The 19,274-nt window shown below is 35.5% G+C and overlaps 1 protein-coding gene and 1 pseudogene across 18 annotated transcripts in view; one reads left to right on the top strand and one right to left on the bottom strand.

Moving 5' to 3' along the window:
* The window catches only part of Mctp1 (multiple C2 and transmembrane domain containing 1), a 367,854-nt gene that overhangs the window by 68,533 nt on the left and 280,047 nt on the right, over positions 1-19,274 (top strand). For all 18 annotated transcript variants that reach the window (XM_015483699.2, XM_048811432.1, XM_048811442.1 and 15 more), the window contains exon 2: positions 13,749-13,863. In XM_015483699.2, the coding sequence (XP_015339185.1) occupies positions 13,803-13,863 (61 nt within the window). In that variant the 5' untranslated portion in view covers positions 13,749-13,802. The remainder of the gene's footprint in view (positions 1-13,748; positions 13,864-19,274) is intronic.
* Positions 5,626-7,217, bottom strand: LOC125619203 (annotated as a pseudogene).

Genomic DNA, 19,274 nt, shown 5'->3' with positions numbered 1-19,274 from the left:
AAAAAAAAATGTGGCATTTATACACAATGGAGTATTACGCAGCACTAAAAAATGACAAAATCATGGAATTTGCAGGGAAATGGATGGAATTAGAGCAGATTATGCTAAGTGAAGCTAGCCAATCCCTAAAAAACAAATGCCAAATGTCTTCTTTGATATAATGAGAGCAACTAAGAACAGAGCAGGGAGGAAGAGCATTTTACATTTTTAATATTGTCAATCTTCAATGAAGTCATCATTTGAAAACAAAGAGTTGAGAATATATTCTTAAAACTTCTTGTTGTTTTACTGTTTTCTGAAAACAAGGTAAAAATCTATAATATTCTGAAACAGCATGAGTAGAGTAAGTAGGATTATGTGTCATTTATCAATAGCCATATATATTGTCTCACAGTGACCTTTTTCCATAAACTAACCTCAGTGTAATTCTTGCATTATTAATCATCAGTACTGAATTACTTAACTTTTTCTACATGCAGAACAAATGAAATACTTCATCAAGAAAAATTTTTGAGGGCTTACCTACCTAACTCTATTCCAGAATTCTGACATGTGAAATTTTTTGTGAAGTAGAAAGTGCTTCAAGTAGGAATAGCTGTTTTTCAGTCTGAGCAGCCATTTCCCAGTCTGCTGTTTCTTTACAGGGGTTATTGGTTACTCTTTTCTTTCTTTCTTTTTTCTTTCTTTCTTTCTTTCTTTCTTTCTTTCTTTCTTTCTTTCTTTCTCTCTCTCTCTCTCTCTCTCTCTCTCTGTCTTTTTTTCTTTCTTTTTTACATTGTAGTACAGTATATTTTGAAATATTTTACATACATAGAATAAGTATATCTTGTTCAAATTAGGATCCCATTATTGTGATTGTGCATGTTTGTGGAGTTACATTGGTCGTGTATTCATATATGCAGATAGAAAAGATATGTCTGATTCATTCTTCTGTCTTTCTTATTCCCATCCCTCCTCCCTTCCCTTCATTCCCCTTTGTTTAGTCCAATGAATTTCTAATTTTCCCCTTCCCTGTTGTGGGTTAGTATCCATATATCATCTGTACGCAGTTTTGCATCTGATTTTTCACCTCACTATTTTTTAACCCTAAGCATTTGCCCATGTCAATAAAAATGTTCCATATGAATCATATCAGTGCTTTTAGAACTACCAAAATATTACTTTGGTTCTTTGGGTTTTCCTGGAGTTGATTTTAAAATAAACAATAAGTTTCTAAAACAGAAACACAGATAAAAAGCACTTTGTAATTCACTGAAAAAAAGGAGATACACTATATATTTTTCCCTCAAAAGTAAAGGTATGCAATTAAATCTATAAGCAGGTTTCTTTGATGGGTCTTCATAAAATCTGATGAGTTCAGGGTATCTATGGTGACAGCTTTCTAGCTGTGAATGCATAGACGTGAATGTGTTTTTCTAGCAAAATTCAAAATTCAAGTAAAATATTTGTTACATAAGTTTCTCTCTCTGAGATTGTTATAATTTCAAAAATTTAAATCCTTTGAAACTAAGTGTTTCCTATGTGTATTGCCCAAATTTTGGAAATAACAGAACTAATCTTGATTAATTGAAACATTTATTATCAGAAGCATATGTGGCAAGCCAGGTAACATCAATCACTAAGTTAGTACAGGATGCCTATTTTTGATAAGTTTAAATCTTTTGGAGTTGTTCTGTTTGCTGTTAACTCTGCTTTTTGATGAAATTTGGTTTTCTTTAAGGAAGAACGAATATGTTTGAGGACTCATCAAAAGATAGAAAGGTCAGAAGAGTTAATACAAATAAAATTTATCTTGCTCTCAGGTCTAATGAATATTATTTTGGTGAAATAGTAAAGATAGCAATCATTAAGTAATAAAAGAGTACAAAAGTCCCCAAACATAACCCAAGGAAGATCTGCTAGCTTGTTTCTAATTTCTGGTTGACCATTGATAAACACTCCCAGTACATATGCATAATACATATTATAATTTGCAAAAAGCAGGAAGAATCTACTTTGTAAATTGTCTCTTTGCTAAGCACTTTCAATTACATTATTTCTTTCACTTTTCGCAATTCTATAATTTTAAAGAGGAGGAAACAAGGCCCCTAGACCTCAAAAATCTCCCTCAGCCTTACAGCAGTTTAACAGCATAGTTAGGCTTTATATCCAGGCCTTTGTCCTTGATGCTTGTAATATTTCCTTTATCTTATAATAACTCTTCTCATCACCTGTCCCTGAATAGATACTTATATCTAAATAATTTTTTATGTTTACTAAGCATTTTGACACATTTTATTTCATAATTAAAATGATCCTTCATGAGGTCTCTAGTACTGCACCTTTAAGATTAGAAACAAAGGGGCACAGCGGATGGTACAGGGGTGAAGTTCTGTACTTGATCTGATACCTGTATTCCCACCGTGGGATCTGTATCTCGTACCACAGAGGCTGGGTTCTTGGTCCGATTTGAAAAGGGAGTGTGCCACGTACATAAGGATTAAGAAAACAGAATTTCTCTTGCTTTGACTCAGGTTATTTTATTAATTGTATGTGTGGGTGGAAAGGTTATCAGCAATCATGAAGCAATGCCTCACAGAACAATCAATTTAGCGGACCAGCCGCGGGTGAGTAATCAGGGTCGTGGGAGTCCCAGGAAAGACATTCCTGGAGCACTGGATTTTGTACTTTATCCAACAGCAGCAAATGTTGTCATTTGTTGGGCCTGAGTATTGACAAGCTTGTTTTGTTTGGTATAGAAAATTGGAAAATCAAAATCTCAGAATTAAACCCAGGGTTGTACTTCCGTTCTAAAACAAACAATAGTAAGCTTTGATATGATCAGAATCATGTCTATAATTTGGATGTTTCTGCTTTCTGCTTAACTGAAGGCTAATTTATTTTTTACTAGTGCATTATTAGTGCATTATAGTCTTATATGATTGTGGGGTTAATTTTAACATATTCATAAATACATATTACATAATTTGCTCAAATTCAAACCCCAGTTATCCTCTCCTCCTGGTTCCTATGAAGACTAACTTATTAAGTAACAAACATCCCATTTTACCTGGGACAGTTTTGTTTATACATGCTTATATCATGCAATTGTCAACAGCTCTGAATTAAAGGTTTTGAACTTATCATTTCTCTTTAAACTTTCAGGCCTGTTAGAAACAGACCTTTTCCCCATATCCTATACCCTTCATAATGTTCTATCACAGCAGTCATTGGTCTACAAGGTCTAGCCATTACTAAAGCTCTTCATTCCCAGGTAATTAATTACCTACTTTGCTAACTCATGGCATTTCTTGTGTCCCAACCTCTAGTATTATTGGATAATCCAGATCACTGCCTCCCTGAAGATCTCTTACCTGCATCTATTTCTATTACTTGTCATTGATCTGAGGAGGGTTCTAGTTTACAGAACACAGAATCTCTTCCAGATAATTTAAACAGGAAGGCAGGTCAAGAGAACTGGTGTTGGATACTAAAGAGGTCTGGAAATATACCAACCACATTATACCTTTGCTACTTCTGCCTAGTGTGTGGTACTTATGATACCAGGGACTAGTCACCAAAATTTGCCATAGCTTCTCTAGAAGAACCAGATGGTTCTTATACCAAGCTTTTCAGGCTGCCATAGTGCTCACTTCTACCTCCAAGTTTCATGTAACTGAAGAACCTAAGCAAAATCCTATCTACAAAGAGAACTGGGAAGTGTAGTTCATAGTTTTCCAGCCTCTTTAACACATAAAAACTAAAGCTGAATGGGATTGGGAATATACACTGAGTGAGCAAACCTATATTTTCTCCAACATATTCAAAATTAGAATGCTAAGAAACAGCTAGATTAGAGACAGATCCACTCAAGAACTAAAGAAGAGTAATTAATTTCAGAGAGCACCTGGTGTTTCCTCTAGTTTATCTCTCAAATCTCTAAATGTTTACCTGATGCATCATTTGTAATCCAGAAATCTATGCTAGAAACCCAGAAAAGAGGGGTTAGGGAGAGAAAAGGAACAGGAAAGGAGAGGTTAGTTTTGATTTGAGTAACATGAAAAACTTATTAAGAGAGTTAGTGCTATGGCTTGGATTTGTTTTGTCCCTACAAATGTTGAAATTTAGTTACCAATTTAGGGAAGTTGGGAAGTGTGCTCTTTAACAGGAATCAATGCTTTCCTTGTAAAAGTGAATTCTCATTCTCATGGGATTAGATTGGTTCCTGAGATACTACATTGTTGCAAAGCAAGTTGACTCTCACCCAAAGCCAAGCAAATGCCAATATCTTCCCAGCCACCAAAACTGTTAGTCAAAATAAACCTTTTTCCTTTTTAAGTAACCAAGACTAAGGTAGCATTTATGTCTACAAAAGAGACTGTTCTTATTATCTGTGTTGTAGCATCACTAATCAAAGGCATCTACATGTAAAACTCTGATTTGGGAATGTCTGAGACCATAAACCAGATTAAATAAAAAGCAAGGGATATGAAGAGGTTAGGCATGAAAGGCTCTTAGATGCCCAGGTGTCCTCCCCCCACCCAAGCATTTACTGCCTGGGATTCCTCTAGACAATCATTCCTTTGCCATTACTGTTCTTTTTCTAATTGACCTCTGAAAATGCAAAGAATAACTAGAAGAATTAAAAAATAAACTCTTTTCCATTATTAACATCTTAGTTCATTTAGAAATATGTACTGATCATCTCCTCTTTGCCAGGGATATGACAGGGCTACATCTATGTAAACTACAGTCATGGCCTCTGCCTTCATGGATTTTACAGTTTAGTAAGAATATATATAAAAAATAACTGCAGAGGTCATTAACTCCTTATATTATTTTCTGTGTATACATTGTGACTCCCAAGTTTTCAGTTAATTTTGATGGCTCACCCTGATTCTTTGAAGCAATCAGGGCTCCTCTGCTTGTGTTTGTGAATCCTGCACAGCCCCAACACACATAAGAGCGCTTGAGGGATCTTGGTTCCCAGCTTTCCTCCAAGCTTCTGCCCTTTACATTGGTTTGCCCTAACACTCCATCCATGAAGCAGTTTGAACTTCAGGAGCAGTCCAAACTTATTCTGCTCTGCCATTTTCCAGTTCACCTCTAGGAATGACTTGGGGAGACTTAGTGAAGACTGACCTTCCTGCTGCCTGTGACAACAAATGGGGTCCACACCCAGAGCACGTGGCCCCGACTCTATCCCTTATATGCTTCTACCATGATGCCCATCTTATTCTAGTGATCTATAAGACTCTTTTTAAAAAAAAAACTATATCTTTTTTAGTTGTTGATAGACCTTTATTTATTTATTTATATGCAGTGCTAAGAATTGAACCCAGTGCCTCACACATGCCAGGCAAGGGCTCTCCCACTGAGCTACAGCCCCAGCTCCTCTATAGACTCTTAACACCAAGGTCATTTTCACCCATTATCACTATTTCTCACACTGCAATTTAATAAATATACTAGATAAATGCTCTGGGCTAAGGAATTAAATAGAAAAAAACCCACAAAGATCTAGATTGAATGGAGGCTCGGAGACAAGGAGATGGAGTGAAGGTCAATGAATGTAACACAAGGTGAAAGTTGAAATGACTCTCACCCCTAATTCAGTTCTAAACCAGTAACTCTTATATCTGTTTTTCTAAATAAAAATGATATTGTTCCCTTGTCTGTACTCAGTAAACAGAAGAAGACTGCCTGGACCAGCCGTTTCCACCAGAGTTCAAATAAAGGCCATTCCTGGGACAAGAAAGTAGCATTTTGTTTAGGAGCACCCAACTAAACAAGATACAGGCAACCAAGTCAAACAAGACTAACAGGCATCGGTAGTGGTCATAATCAAGCTAATATGAATAAGGTGCATAAGCCAGGCACTTATAGGAATTGGGCACAAGACGGAGGAAGGCCCACAAAACTTCCGTGTCTAGACTTCACCAGAGACTCCTCGTCTCAGAAACAAGTTGAAAATGTTTGCCTGGGTGTCATGTGTCATTCCAGCATGAGATAGACCAGAAGCAGAGCAGGAATAGGAGGTGAAAGGGCCTCCCTGTCCCTCATGAGTCCCTGACCAGAGAGGGTTCCTCTGTACTCTCCGAGGGTGGTGGGATACTCCAAAGATTCTGGCAAAGAACCCTTGGTTGCAGCAGGCCTGGTCTGGGTTGTAGCCAGGTGAGCCTGTTCACACCGTCCTGGCCAAGTGCTTTCCAGGTCCTCAGCTCCTGTTTCATGGGACTCTGGGCAAACACCCAGCAGCCTTCTGGATGAGTAGGGTCTCCATAGCTACAAGGAAGCACTGTCCCTGCTCTAAACTCCAAAGATAGGAAGTCAGTCTCTTGCTTGGTATGAGCAACCTCTGCTCTCAAGCTCTGGTGTCACACCTGGTACTCAAAGGCAAGGTGTTCACTGAGGTGGGATCAAGGAAAACAGTGCAAAGGTTCCACAGGTCATAACGGAAAGGGCTGTGCCTGCCAGCACCCATGGGAGAGTTGCACAGACTGGCTGCTACCCGTTTGGCCACCCACTTGTTGCGGGACTCCACCCAGCCCCTCAGTGTAGTCCTTGATGTACTTAGATTGCTTTTATTCTTCTGGAGGCTGGTGCCGCCTCCTTCTTACCTCTCTCGAACCTGTCCTCTGCCTGGAAGACAAGGATCCTGACCTCACCAAACACTCTGAGCAGGTTGTGGATGTTCAGGGGCTGCAGCGTGGCAGGACATGGCCCAGGCTCCTGCTCCTGCTCTGCTTCCGTTTTCTTCCAACAGCCCTCTCTCAGTAGTTGCCTCTGTCTTCTGCTGAGAAGACATATTGACTAACTCCTTGAAATTATGATAAATGCTGTAAAGGGCCTATTTCCCTGGCTTCAAAAGAAAAACACCAGTACAAACAAGTTGGAAATGTCATTCAAGATATTTGAAATGACAAATAACTATGTTTCAGAGCTAGCACTGGAGACATCTTTCTTAATAAACATTTTGAAAAAAGATATTCTACATAATATAAAACACACACACACACACACACAAATACACACATATCTGTAGCATCTCTCCATAGGCAGCTTGTTGATGTATGTGCTTCTTGGAACCATGGTGGTTCTTGATATCCTTCTTTCACAGGGTTGGGGGACTCTTGGGTCATGACACCATGGAATTTGTCATCCTCCCTTTTCTCTACTACTGGCATTACCATTCTCTCAAAGGTCAGCTCAAACTTCTGTATGACACATTCCTCCATTTCCTACCTCTGCCACATATTGTCAGTTGGCAAATTCAGTTGATTGAATTTCTTTTGAATCCATCTTTTGTTTCTCTAACTGCCGATCAGATCCTGTTCTTGTGACTTAAAAGAAACTGTTACAAAACCTTTTAAATAATTCCTTTGCCCACGGGATTTCTCTACTCTCATCTATTTTACAGGGGAAAAAAAGGCCAGGTTTTGTTCATCTCTGAAATCTGAGCATTTAGCCCAGAGCATGAAACATGAAGGACAGACAATAAATGCTTGTCAGGAGGCCAGCTTACACTTTTTCTCTCTTCAAAAACATGTGATGGTTTCCTGTTGCCCACAGGCTAAAACTCTCCTTAGCCTGGTCTCACTGTATGTCAGTCTTTTTCTATCTTATTTCTCATACAACTCAGTGATGCACTTTCTAGAAACTACTCACCACTTGTATCAGGTTGATTTTTCCTGATGTTCTCGTCTTGCAAATCCTCCCTTGTCAAAATCGTACCCCTCAGATTCTTCTCCCATTATAACTTGCATCTTTCCTGTTCTCCAAATGATTTAATTCTTTCATCATCTTGCAGTCTATCTTTTATTATAACTTCTTAGTAGACAGCATTCATTTTAAATGTCAAATTTGATTTGGCTACAGCTGCCTAGAGTGCTTTATAGAGAAGGATTCTAAGGGTATACTTGAGTTCCTCCAGAAAGAAGGTGCCAGCACAGATTCTGTGTCACGCACAGCTTAGGAGAAGAGAGAGAACAAAACTGCCCATCGCTTATCAGCTTTGTTACAGATCCTCATGTAGGTTTCTACTCAGCTAGATCATGTGTCATTAAAGACATCTGTTCTTGTAGCCTCTATTCAATTTGTAATCAATTTGATCCTTACTCTGTTCCCTGATTTTAAAAGTTTAAAATCTAAAACAGAAGATAATGTGGCAATGGAAAATAAAGATACTAAATGTTCATGAAAGAAGACTAGAAGACTGGTGGGAAGACATAGAAAACAAGAGGGTGAGGGCAGTCCTGGTGGAGAGAATGATGAAGACAGGAGTGATTGATTTTAAGTCCTATTCTATTAAGGAAAATGGTCCAAAGTATATGAAAGAGAAAAGTCAAAGATTGGTTTGGAAAAATAGGTTTAAGGTATAAAATGGGGGCTGTGGATCCTTCAGTGAGAAGTAGACATATTCTCAAGTATGCTGGGGTACAGTAGATGGTTTTGAACACAATCAGGACTGTGCATCACAGCAAACTAACTCACAACTCCAAGTAAAGTTTACTCCAGAAATATGAAGATGATTCACTGTTAGAAAAATCTACCAACTAAAAGCTAGTCCAGAATAAAGGAGGGAAGTGAAGGAGAGAGAGGGAGAAAGAGGGAAAGGAAAATGCAGGGGATTCCATCAAAATAGAAGAAAGATCAATGGACTAGATGGAGGAGAATGAAGGGAAGGGAGGAGGGATGAAATAGGAAAAGACAAGGGAATGAACCTTCCTATGTCATGTATTAAGTTACCACAGTGAATTTCACCATTATGTACATCCATAAGACATTGATTAAAAAAATGACTATGGGTAAATGGCAGAAAGATTAGTAGGGGGAGGGAGGAGGGGAGGGAAAGAAGAAGTACTACGGCTTGAATTAGAACAAATTGTATTCCATGCTTTTGTAATTATGTCAAAATGAACCCTATTTTTATATATAACTAAAAAGAACTAATAAAAAGGAAAAAGAACAGTTAAATATATCATCCAAAAATTCCATATATCTTATGATCTTATTAATAGAAGCACCAAACCTATTGCTTGATAAGGTTCAGAAGTTACTTTTTAAAATTCCAAGTAAAATCAGAATAGAAGAAAAAGCTTAAGCTTGGTAAGCAACATGTTTAATACTGAAATACTAAAAGACATTAAAATCAAATATTCAGAAATTTACTACTTCTATTTAAATACTCTTTGATGAAAACACAAAAAGAAATAAGTAATTGAAGCATTAGATAATACAAATCAAACTGGAATTATATTACAGACAGTTTTATACACAGACAACTCAAAGTGATAGTAGACAAAGTCAGTATACAAAATAATATTTGTCAATTATACATTATTAGGTCATAATTATACTATTATTTCCTGATCAAAATAGAACTGAAAAAATTACTTCATTTACAATAAAAATGAAACCCAAGAATAAAATTAGCCAGATAGACATAAGACCTATGAAGAAAATAATATCATTTTATTAAATATCATAAAACAAGATCTGAGGAAATGGAAAGTTATATTTTCCTTTGAGAGGAGTATTTGGTATTATGAAACTATAAGTCCTTTCCATAGTAGTATAGAAATTCAGTGAAGTTTAGATCAAAATCTTGTTACTTTTCATTTGTTTCATTTTTGAAAAATAAGAACTCACATATACTTATCATAAGTGGCAGAATTGATATTCAATCTGTGATTCTGGCCTAGCTAAACCAAAAACCACAAAAGCAACAATAACCAGGCAACTTTTTAAAAACAAGAAATGTGCAGCTACATATTCTAACAGATATTTAAATTTGCTTTAAAAGTCATTGTAATTAATGGTATGGTATTTATGCAAAAATAAGTAAATTATAGGAATTTCAGGAGCATATCCAAATACCTGTGAGAACTTGCTGTATTGTAAATGGAAATGGCTTTTTAATAGGTAGTATTACACCTGCTGACTCTCAATCCAACCAACATTTGAAGAAATACTTAAGTTCCTGTTTTACACAGTATATTTAAATATACTGTATAAATTCATAATCAAGATGATTTAGAGATGTGCATAAAATTAAAATTATAAAAATACAAGAAAATGACTACATATTTTCATGATGTAGTAAAATAATTTTAGTCAAGATAAGAAATGAAGAAAGGATCTGGGGATAAAGCTCAGTGGTAGAGCACTCGCCTAGTGTGTATAAGGTCCTGTGTTTGATCCTCAGCATCATGAGAAGCAAATAAAAAAAAAGGAAGGCAAGAAGGAAGGAAGGGAGGGAGGAAGGGAAAAGCAAATTAGAAAAAGAATGTAGAAGTTATTAAAAAAAAAAAGCTTTAACTGCCCAAAGACCAAAGATCAAAGACAGAAAACAAGGTAGAAGGAAATATTTGCAATATATATGATATTAAAACTGTTCCTACATGCCATATAAAAGACAGCATAATAGAAAAATGAGCAGAGGATATGAATAAGAAAATGAACATAGCCAAAAGATGAATTTTCTGTAAAAGAAAAAATGAACATAGCCAATAAATACATGGCCAGTGAAACTGTGTCTTAACTGTTAAATTCTAAAATGGCAGGAGTGGACACTCTGAAGTAACTAAAATTACCTATGAAAATTCCTTAACCTCAGATAACATATAGTATACATTTTAAAATATAAAACAGAGTACTTTATAAATTATGTAGTCTAAAGTTCCAGAAGCACTGAATAGTGTAACAAAGACTACAAAAGTTACAGATATCTGAGCATTCAAACTTTTGTGTCTTTAAAGGTGGGGTGAGTAGAAAATCACTTTTTTTTTCTGCAGATTGCATTCCATTTTTAAAGAATGTACTAAGCCTATATAATATTAATATTCATTAATAGATTTGTTTACTCAGAAACAATATGTATAAAAGAACCTAATAAACTGCTTAGAACACAATGTCCATGTCAGCAACTGTCCAGGAATCTGAATTTAAATCTTGATTATGAATTAGACTCTCATACAAACTGTTCTTTGAGAAGTTGTTTAGAAGCCGTTGGTTGACTTCCTCTTTCCAGATGGATGTCTTCTGCATGGCCCATAAATATTTGTCACTCTTTTATCCTTTACCCCGATTTCAAGATACCTGAACATACCTCTGAAAATATGTTTTAAAGGTATATAATGTGTTTTGCTCACAAAACTTGAAAAGTTAGAATAATTAGTAACATCATATGCGGATTAGTTATTGTAAATAGGTACTCTGACACATTTTTGAAAGGAGTGTCAAGGATTTAAACTTTTGGGGGAAAAAAATATCCTATAAGAGAAATAAGATTACTAGTCCTTTTAGTGGCAAACACTGAAACTAACATGACTGCTCATCAATAGGAAATAACAGAGAAACTATAGTATTGACACGCTGGGAAGATACTTTTCCTAAAACAAAAAGCGGTTACCAGGGCTTAGGGGATGAGGGAAAAGGAAAAACATTGCTCAAAGATGTAAACTTTCAGTATAAGATAAATAATTTAGGGAACCCAATATATAGCATGATGTCTGTATATAGCATGGTGACAATACTGAATTTTATACTTGAAATTTGTTTAATGTTGTCACCACAAAATAAAACAAAATGAAAAAGATTAACTAAATGAGGTAAGAAATATGTTAATTACTAAATTATAACAATCATCTCACAAAATATATGTATGTCACATCATCACATTGTATATCATAGAGTCACACAATTTTGTTATTTATGCCTCATTAAAGCTGGAAAATTAGAGGTGGGGGGAGAAGCTGATCAATCTATGGGTAGAAAAATGCCATGATATTTTTCTTAGATAAATTGTTAAAATGGAGAAAATAATATAATATTAGCTTTGTTAAAAATTAAAACCAAAACCTAACCACAAACCACACAAAAACCTTTGTGTTATAGTTTAGGTAAGAGGTATCTCCCCAAAACTCGTGTGTGAGACAATGCAAGAAAATTTAGAGGTGAAATGCTTATATAAGAGCCTTAACCTAAGCAGCAGTTAATCCTGTGGTAACTGTAGGTAGGTAGGGTATAGCTAGAAGAGGTAGGTCTTGGGGGCATGCCTTTGGGATTTATATTTTGTCCCTGGTGAGTGGAACTCTCTCTACTTCTTGGTAGCTATGTCCTGGACTGCTTTGTTTTGCTGCCATGATGTTCTGTCTTATCTTGGGCCCAAAGCAGTGAAGCTGGTCATCTGTGGACTAAGATCTCTGAAACCAGGAGCCCTGAGTAAACTTTCCCCTCCATAAACTTGTTTGTCAGATGTTTCGGTCACAGCGACAAAAAGCTGACTAAAACACTAGTATGTGTATATGTTTGTAAAGAACTTTCAAAAGTAATAATTGGTAACTACAGGACTAGAACAATTGGATTGAAATTTACTTTTTATTTCTCTGTTGTTTCAAGGCGTGATCCAAACTAGTGGTAATAGGAATTCACAGAAAAAGGCAGTTGTAAAATATAACACAGAAATGGGGTGGATGGTATTTGGCAGCTATTTGGATGTGAGTGGGAGGCAAATGAAGGAGTTCAAAGATGGCTCAGCAATTTCTAGCCAGAGTGATTAGGGAATGGTGATGTCATTTATAGAAACAAGGTGACTATGAGGAGCAAAATGAATTCTTTATTGTTACCAGAGGAGAGATGATGACTCCAGGTTATCAATCAAAGTTATGCTGCTTCTCATTTTAAATAATCACTGTTACAAAAGGAAATCTTCTTACCTTGGTCCTGAAACTTCAGAAAAAATATAATGCCTCACTTGAAAGGTGAATTTACTTTATGTGAATTATATCTCAATAAAAATTTGAAAAATACTGCTTTATAGTTGCATTTCATATGAATTATGGAATTAAAGGATCGAAACTATTATCTATGCATATTTTAAAACAAAATAACATTTCTTTTTAAATAGAAAAAATCATAAAATTTAAAATAATATCAAACATGGGAAGAAAAATAACTTTCCTACTCTATACAAAATGGAAGAGATGTAAGATTTGACCTCTAAAATTTTTACTGAATGTCTTTTGTGTTGTTTTCTTATTGTTATTCCTCTTGCAAATGTTTTTGCAACTTAATGCCTAGTGACTTATTAAGAGTGTGTTGTTGCTAAAAATATTCTATAGAGGTAGCCTTGCAAAGGTTTTTTTTTTAAAAAAAAACTTGGTGCACTTTAATTCCATAGAAAGGAGCATTAGATATTCAGCCCCATTGAGAATTTGTTTCTTGCAAATACTGTCAAAATGCTAGGAGAATTTATTTCCATACAATTATATCATATTTTATGTTGGGGCTGAAATAGAAGTGTATAATCCATCAGTCTGAGATCTTTTGCATAGGTAAATGAGTCAACAAAGACGCCTGAATAAATCATTTTAATTTTAATTTTCAGTTATATGGAAATCAGCTTCTGTACATCTTTATTCTCCATTCATAATTTAATGTATTTTTACTTTTAGAGACTATTCTTATGTTAATCTTTTTAGATAAATTATGTAGTCTTCCATATGAAATGTTTTTCATATTGTATATGTTATAATGAGTTAAAATGGGACATTTCTATAATGGCCATGTTTTTATTTTAAGTCTAAAGAATTTTATGAATTTCAAAACCTTCAGAGAACTGAGTGATTATGTTACCGTGTGAAATCACAAGTTGATTTTTTTATTGTCTAATTCTTACAATTTGGTTTAAGCTACATATAGTCTCCCATTAAGAAAAAAGAACAAAGATAATAAACTTAATATTTTGTATATTTCTTGTTTTCCAGAAAATAAACACTGTTGGAACCAGTAATGCAGATGTCCCTTTGGCTGATCCCGGAATGTACCAGTTGGACATTACATTAAGAAGGGGTCAAAGTTTAGCTGCCCGAGATCGAGGAGGTATGAACATAAGAACAATATCACCTAGATGCTTTTTCTGTGTATTTGTGAGAAAGATTGCTTCCTTTATGATTGCTTAAATTTGAATAAAAACTGTAATATTGTAATTTTGAGAAGTTTGGATTTAATGATGCAATTTGATATATTACCTCACTCCTCTGACCATGGAGAAAGAGGTTTTGATGCAGGTTCCAAACCATGACCTACTTGACCCAGACAGCAAGGTCCTTACCACACTGCTGACAAGTTAGACTCTATTTGTATATAATCAGTGGAACAGGTGGTTACATAGGTGAGGTGTCTATTTGAAGCTATACCAGAAGTTACTTTTTAGTAGACCCAGTTAAATCTACTGAAATTACAAAATCCAGGACTAGTATCTCACCAAAACTTTAGAGCTTTCCATAAAATAACTATTTGAGACTTAGTTGGACCTTGCAATAGGATTAAACAGGACTTGGTGGATTGAACAGGTTTTTTTGTAGGCCATGATGAGGCAGAGGACAACATAAATAGTGTCCTGATAAACTAGGCTGGAGCACCTGAGGGATTCCTAAACCCAGGGTAGAGGCAGGATCAGGGATAAATTCCCAAATAGACTGTGTAGCATCCTTCATAAATTTTAATTACCAGCCATGCAGGAGATAGAGACCTGTAGGTCCCTGAAAGCTTCCTGTCTCACAGGAAGCAAAGTTTTGGTGAAACTTCTCCTGCTAGGAGGAAGGAAACCTATGCTATTTTGTCATTATAACATTCTATGATACAGTTTTACTCCTTCTATCCTAACAGATATCCATACTTAGGGAATAGAGGAGCCAGATTAAGACTATAGTCTAGCTGGACATGGTGCATGTCTGTAATCCCAGCAGCTCAGGAGGCTGAGACAGAAGGATCGCAAGTTCAAAGATAGCCTCAGAACTTAGTGGGACCCCAAGCAACTTAGTGAGACCCTGTCTTAAAATATAAGAAGGACTGGGGATGTGACTCAATGCTTGAGGGCCCCTGGGTTCAATCCCAGGTACCAAAAACAAAAAACAAAACCCAAAACAAAACAGGCTATAGTCTAAAATTTATGTCTTCTCTCTCCAAGGGGATAAAATATTTTTATGTAATAGTGGTTATTTTATGATTAGAAACTACAATAGTTTTAATTTTAAGTAAATATTAGTAATTAGAACTTCTTTTTCAAATGTTCCTTTTGTCCTACTAATAGTAGAAAACTACATTATAACAAAATACAAGCAATATTGAACAAGTACAAACAATTTAATCTTTTTAGTAATTAGAATATTTTTAATGAATGAAGATATGATTGAAAATGTTAGAACCGATGGGAAAGATTTCAAAATTAAACATCTGGTCTAGTAGGTGAGGAGAAATGTTTATTGGATTGAACTATTTCAAATAAGTTATAATTAGATTACCAAAAGAAAACAATGCTATTAGCACAGTATTAACATTATTTCATATAACATTTTTTTTTAGTTTTCAAGCTGCTCTCAATATAGTATTTTTAAAACAGAATTAAACCACTGAACTGGAGATAAAAATTTTATTCCTATATAAGCCCTCAGTAATTTAAAATATATACTTTTACAATGTATTAATTGTTTATAATTATAAAAATTTTAAAACATAGCCATTAATGGGGGCAAAGTTTAATAAACTGTAGTACATCCACATGAGCATGCAGCTGTAAAAGACAATAAGGAAAAATCTCTAGGAATTAATAAGGAAAATTGTAGAAGATATATTAAGTTTACTTAGGAAATGTTCAAAAGAATATCAACATATGCATCATTTCATGTAAGAAAAATGATATAAGAAATTTTGCGTTTTCTTCTAATTTGTACAAAAAGAACAGGAAAAAAATCAGAAATGAATAAAATTGATAACATGCAGAATGTGGGTAAGATCAGGTGACAAGAATAGGGGATGCGAATAAGGTAAAAGGGTGAGGAAGGAGTAATAGTTCCCTGAGTAAACCATAGTTCTTGTACATTTCTAACTATGGCAATAGTTAGCATCTTAAAATAACCACTAGATTGATTAGTAAAAGTCAATAGGGCATGGAGGAACTCAGAAAGAAATATAAGAATAACTACACCTCAGGAGGTGTTGAATAAATAACTAATCTAAGAAACGATGTAAAACAGTAGTGAGTTATATGCTATAAAACTTAAAAATCAATAAACATAAATATTGTGTACTAGAGCATTATTATCAATTATTAGATGAATGTGTATGCTAGGAGCCAGCAAATAAGTAAATGGATTGTAGTGAATGAGAGCCAGGTAGTGAGAAACCTTGGAGAAAGTAGTTACAAATACAGGAAAGGAGAAGGCTAATAAAGAGGAATGAAATGTCACTTGCAGGAAAATGGATGGAACTTGAGAGTGTTATATTAAATGAAATAAGCAAAACTCAGAAAATCAAGGCTTGTATGTTTTCTTTCATATGTGGAAGCTCAAGAGAAAAAACCGGGGTCGGGGTGTTGGGAGGTGATGAGGAGCTCATGAAAATACAAGGGAGACCAGTAGAGTAGAGAAATGGAACCTGGAGGAGGGAGGATGGAAAGGAAAGGGAGGTATTGGGGAAGATGTTGACCAAATTATGTATAGTGTGTGCACATATGAATATGCAATAATGAATCCTACTATTCTGTATTATTATAATGCACCAATAAAAATATGGGGAAAAAAGGAAATGGGTAAGTCTAGAATGATCCCTGTGGTATTAGGTAATGATGTGAACTAATGGGTTTTAATATGTGTTCAAATAGATATAAATACAAATGGATAAAGGTGTGTGTGTGTGTGTGTGTGTGTGTGTGTTTCCTACATCTATTTGCTGAAAGGGCCCAGAAGCTATAACAAAAGTTTAATGATAAAATAGTAACACACCTAGGGCCTAGGTATTTGTTTCTAAGTAGAATTTTCCTAATACAGTAATCAGGGCTCCTGGAGGAATGGTTGATTTCAGACCTGATGCAGGAAAAGTACAAGATGAGCCTGGAACATCTTGCATTGCCAGGAACTAAGGCAGTGCTCTGAAGTTGATGGCAGAATGTCAAAATTGCATAGGGCCAACTTAAAGAAACTCCTAATGTCCAAAACTGGGACAATTTCAGCAACAAAACAAATAATGGTACTAATGTAGTATAACATGTGGAATATAATAAATATCTCTGATTTCATACTGATAAATAAATGATTGAATAAAATAATAAGTGAGAGAGAAGGTACAGCTTTTCCTTATAGTAGAATTTCAATGTATGAGTGAAGAAGGGAAGATGAAAATAGAAATCAGCTTTTAACAAACACTAAATCACAATCGTTGTAGGCAAAAATCTTCAATGAATGCTAAAGTTATCTGTGCAAAATTATGATGTGAAACAGAGTATTTGCAGCATTTTGAAGTATTTTTCTGCAAGATATGAATCAGTTACAAAAGCAAAAATACTAACTCTAGAGAAGTGTGGAAGACACCACCTTAGCCAAGTGATCAAAGGTGATTCAGAAGTAACGAGACATGCAGACATCACATAGCTCCTGATAAGGTACACCAAGCACCACCCGTCATTTCTGTAGCATTCTTGTCAAAATGCAAAAGCTCGACAAAATCGTAAGAGAACATCAGGCAAACTCCCATCATAAGACACAATTTATCTGAACCGTATCATCTCTATCTTTTGAAAGGTGTGTGCATAACCTCATTTCAACATTCCCTGTTTCTCCACAATTTGGGATCTCAAATTATTCTCTATAGATATTACTGAAAAAAATATGAAACAAGTTTCAGGAAACTTGGCGGGGGCATGTATTTAAGAAAAAAAAATGAGAGAGGGGGAAAAAAGAACAAAAAGAGAGAAAATATTACTTTGCAAGAATGAAGAATACAACAAAATGTTAAAAGGTTAACTCTAATTCAGTTTCACCAGTTTACCTTACTTTTGCATTTGTGAAATTTTAATTGGGTAAGGGTAATAAGAGATAATTACAGGGAGGAAGCAACCTGAGTTACTTTTGGGGTTGAGTAAACATCTTTGACCCATTTCTGAATAACTGTGTTAAACATTTGATTGGATAGATGGTTTTGGGTCATTGTAGATTCATGAATTTATATACATATAGCTGGCAGGATAATTAGATGGAAATGGATACTTAAAGTTAGAAGAAAGCATTGCAGTCATGTGGGAATACAGTTTTGAGTGCTTGAATTGGGATTATGAGTATGGAAGTGGAGAAGGAAAGGAACATATGAGAGAAGGTTCAAGGGAATGTTCATCAGGTCCTGGGAGCATTTGGGAGGCAGGGGCTAAACAAACAAACCACCACCAACAAAACCTTTGGAAGTTTTAAAACTGATGGTGTCTGGGAGGTCTGTGCAGGTTGGAAAACAATGAATAAGACCCTTGCAGAGCCATTAGAATTAGCACATCCTACACTCTTCATTTATCCCACTGATGTTGATGTTCCTTTTTCACAGGAAAGGTGCCCTTCCCATTTGCTTTTCTATTGCCCGACAATACTTTTTCCTGGAGTCTGAGAGTCTGTTTATGGTCATCCAGCAGGATTCCGTAAGGCCATTCTTTGGTCTGTGGACCACCAAAGCATTGCTGGGGATGGAGGGCCTCGAATTTCAAACATTTTTGAAAGTTACTATTATGATTTTAGTAGTGTATCATGGTTATTAATAATATTGGACCATTTTGACATAATCATGTGTGCATGGAATGTAATTTTCTCCCTTTCAGTCCCCAGTACTTTCTTTTTCTCTCCCCCTTCCATCCCACTGTTCCCTTGCCTCTACTCTGCTGGTCTCCCTTCTGTTTTATGTCAATGCCCTTATCTACTACCCAGCAAGACAAAAATGTCTGCGTCCCCTATGCCTCATATCACATTTGCACAGGAGAATGGGAGGAAAAAACTCATTTCCACTTCTACCACTATCACTGGAATGCTGGACTTTGTTCCTCCAGAATCCTCCTTCATATGTAGTAGATACAGAGGCAGCCTCAGCTGCCCTCATTTTTATATTTTTGTTACCCCTTTTCCAGAATATCCAGATGGCTTCTTGAAATAAGTCTACCATTTCCTGGGTTTTACTAGCTCTTCTTTAGGCAGCCTGATGAACCACAAAGTGCATGATCTTGGGAATCTGACACACATGAGGTCAAAGCCAAGTTCCACATTTTGTTAGCTGTGTGACTTTGAGTGAGATGTGTGTTTTCCCTATTCCAATTGAGGGTTCCAGGTTTAGAAATCAGAACTATAGGATACCTTGTTAAATCTGCAATTGAGATAAATAATACATTGTCTTTCATATATATGTATAAACATGTCTCAAATAATATTGGAAAAATACAAATATTAAAATATGATTTATCTGAAATCTGGGTTATCATTTTA

This window comes from Marmota marmota, unplaced genomic scaffold (assembly GCF_001458135.2).
Source record: "Marmota marmota marmota unplaced genomic scaffold, marMar, whole genome shotgun sequence".
Taxonomy (NCBI): domain Eukaryota; kingdom Metazoa; phylum Chordata; class Mammalia; order Rodentia; family Sciuridae; genus Marmota; species Marmota marmota.
The sequence above is the reverse complement of the archived record's forward strand: the minus strand, read 5'-3'. Positions and strand labels throughout refer to the sequence as shown.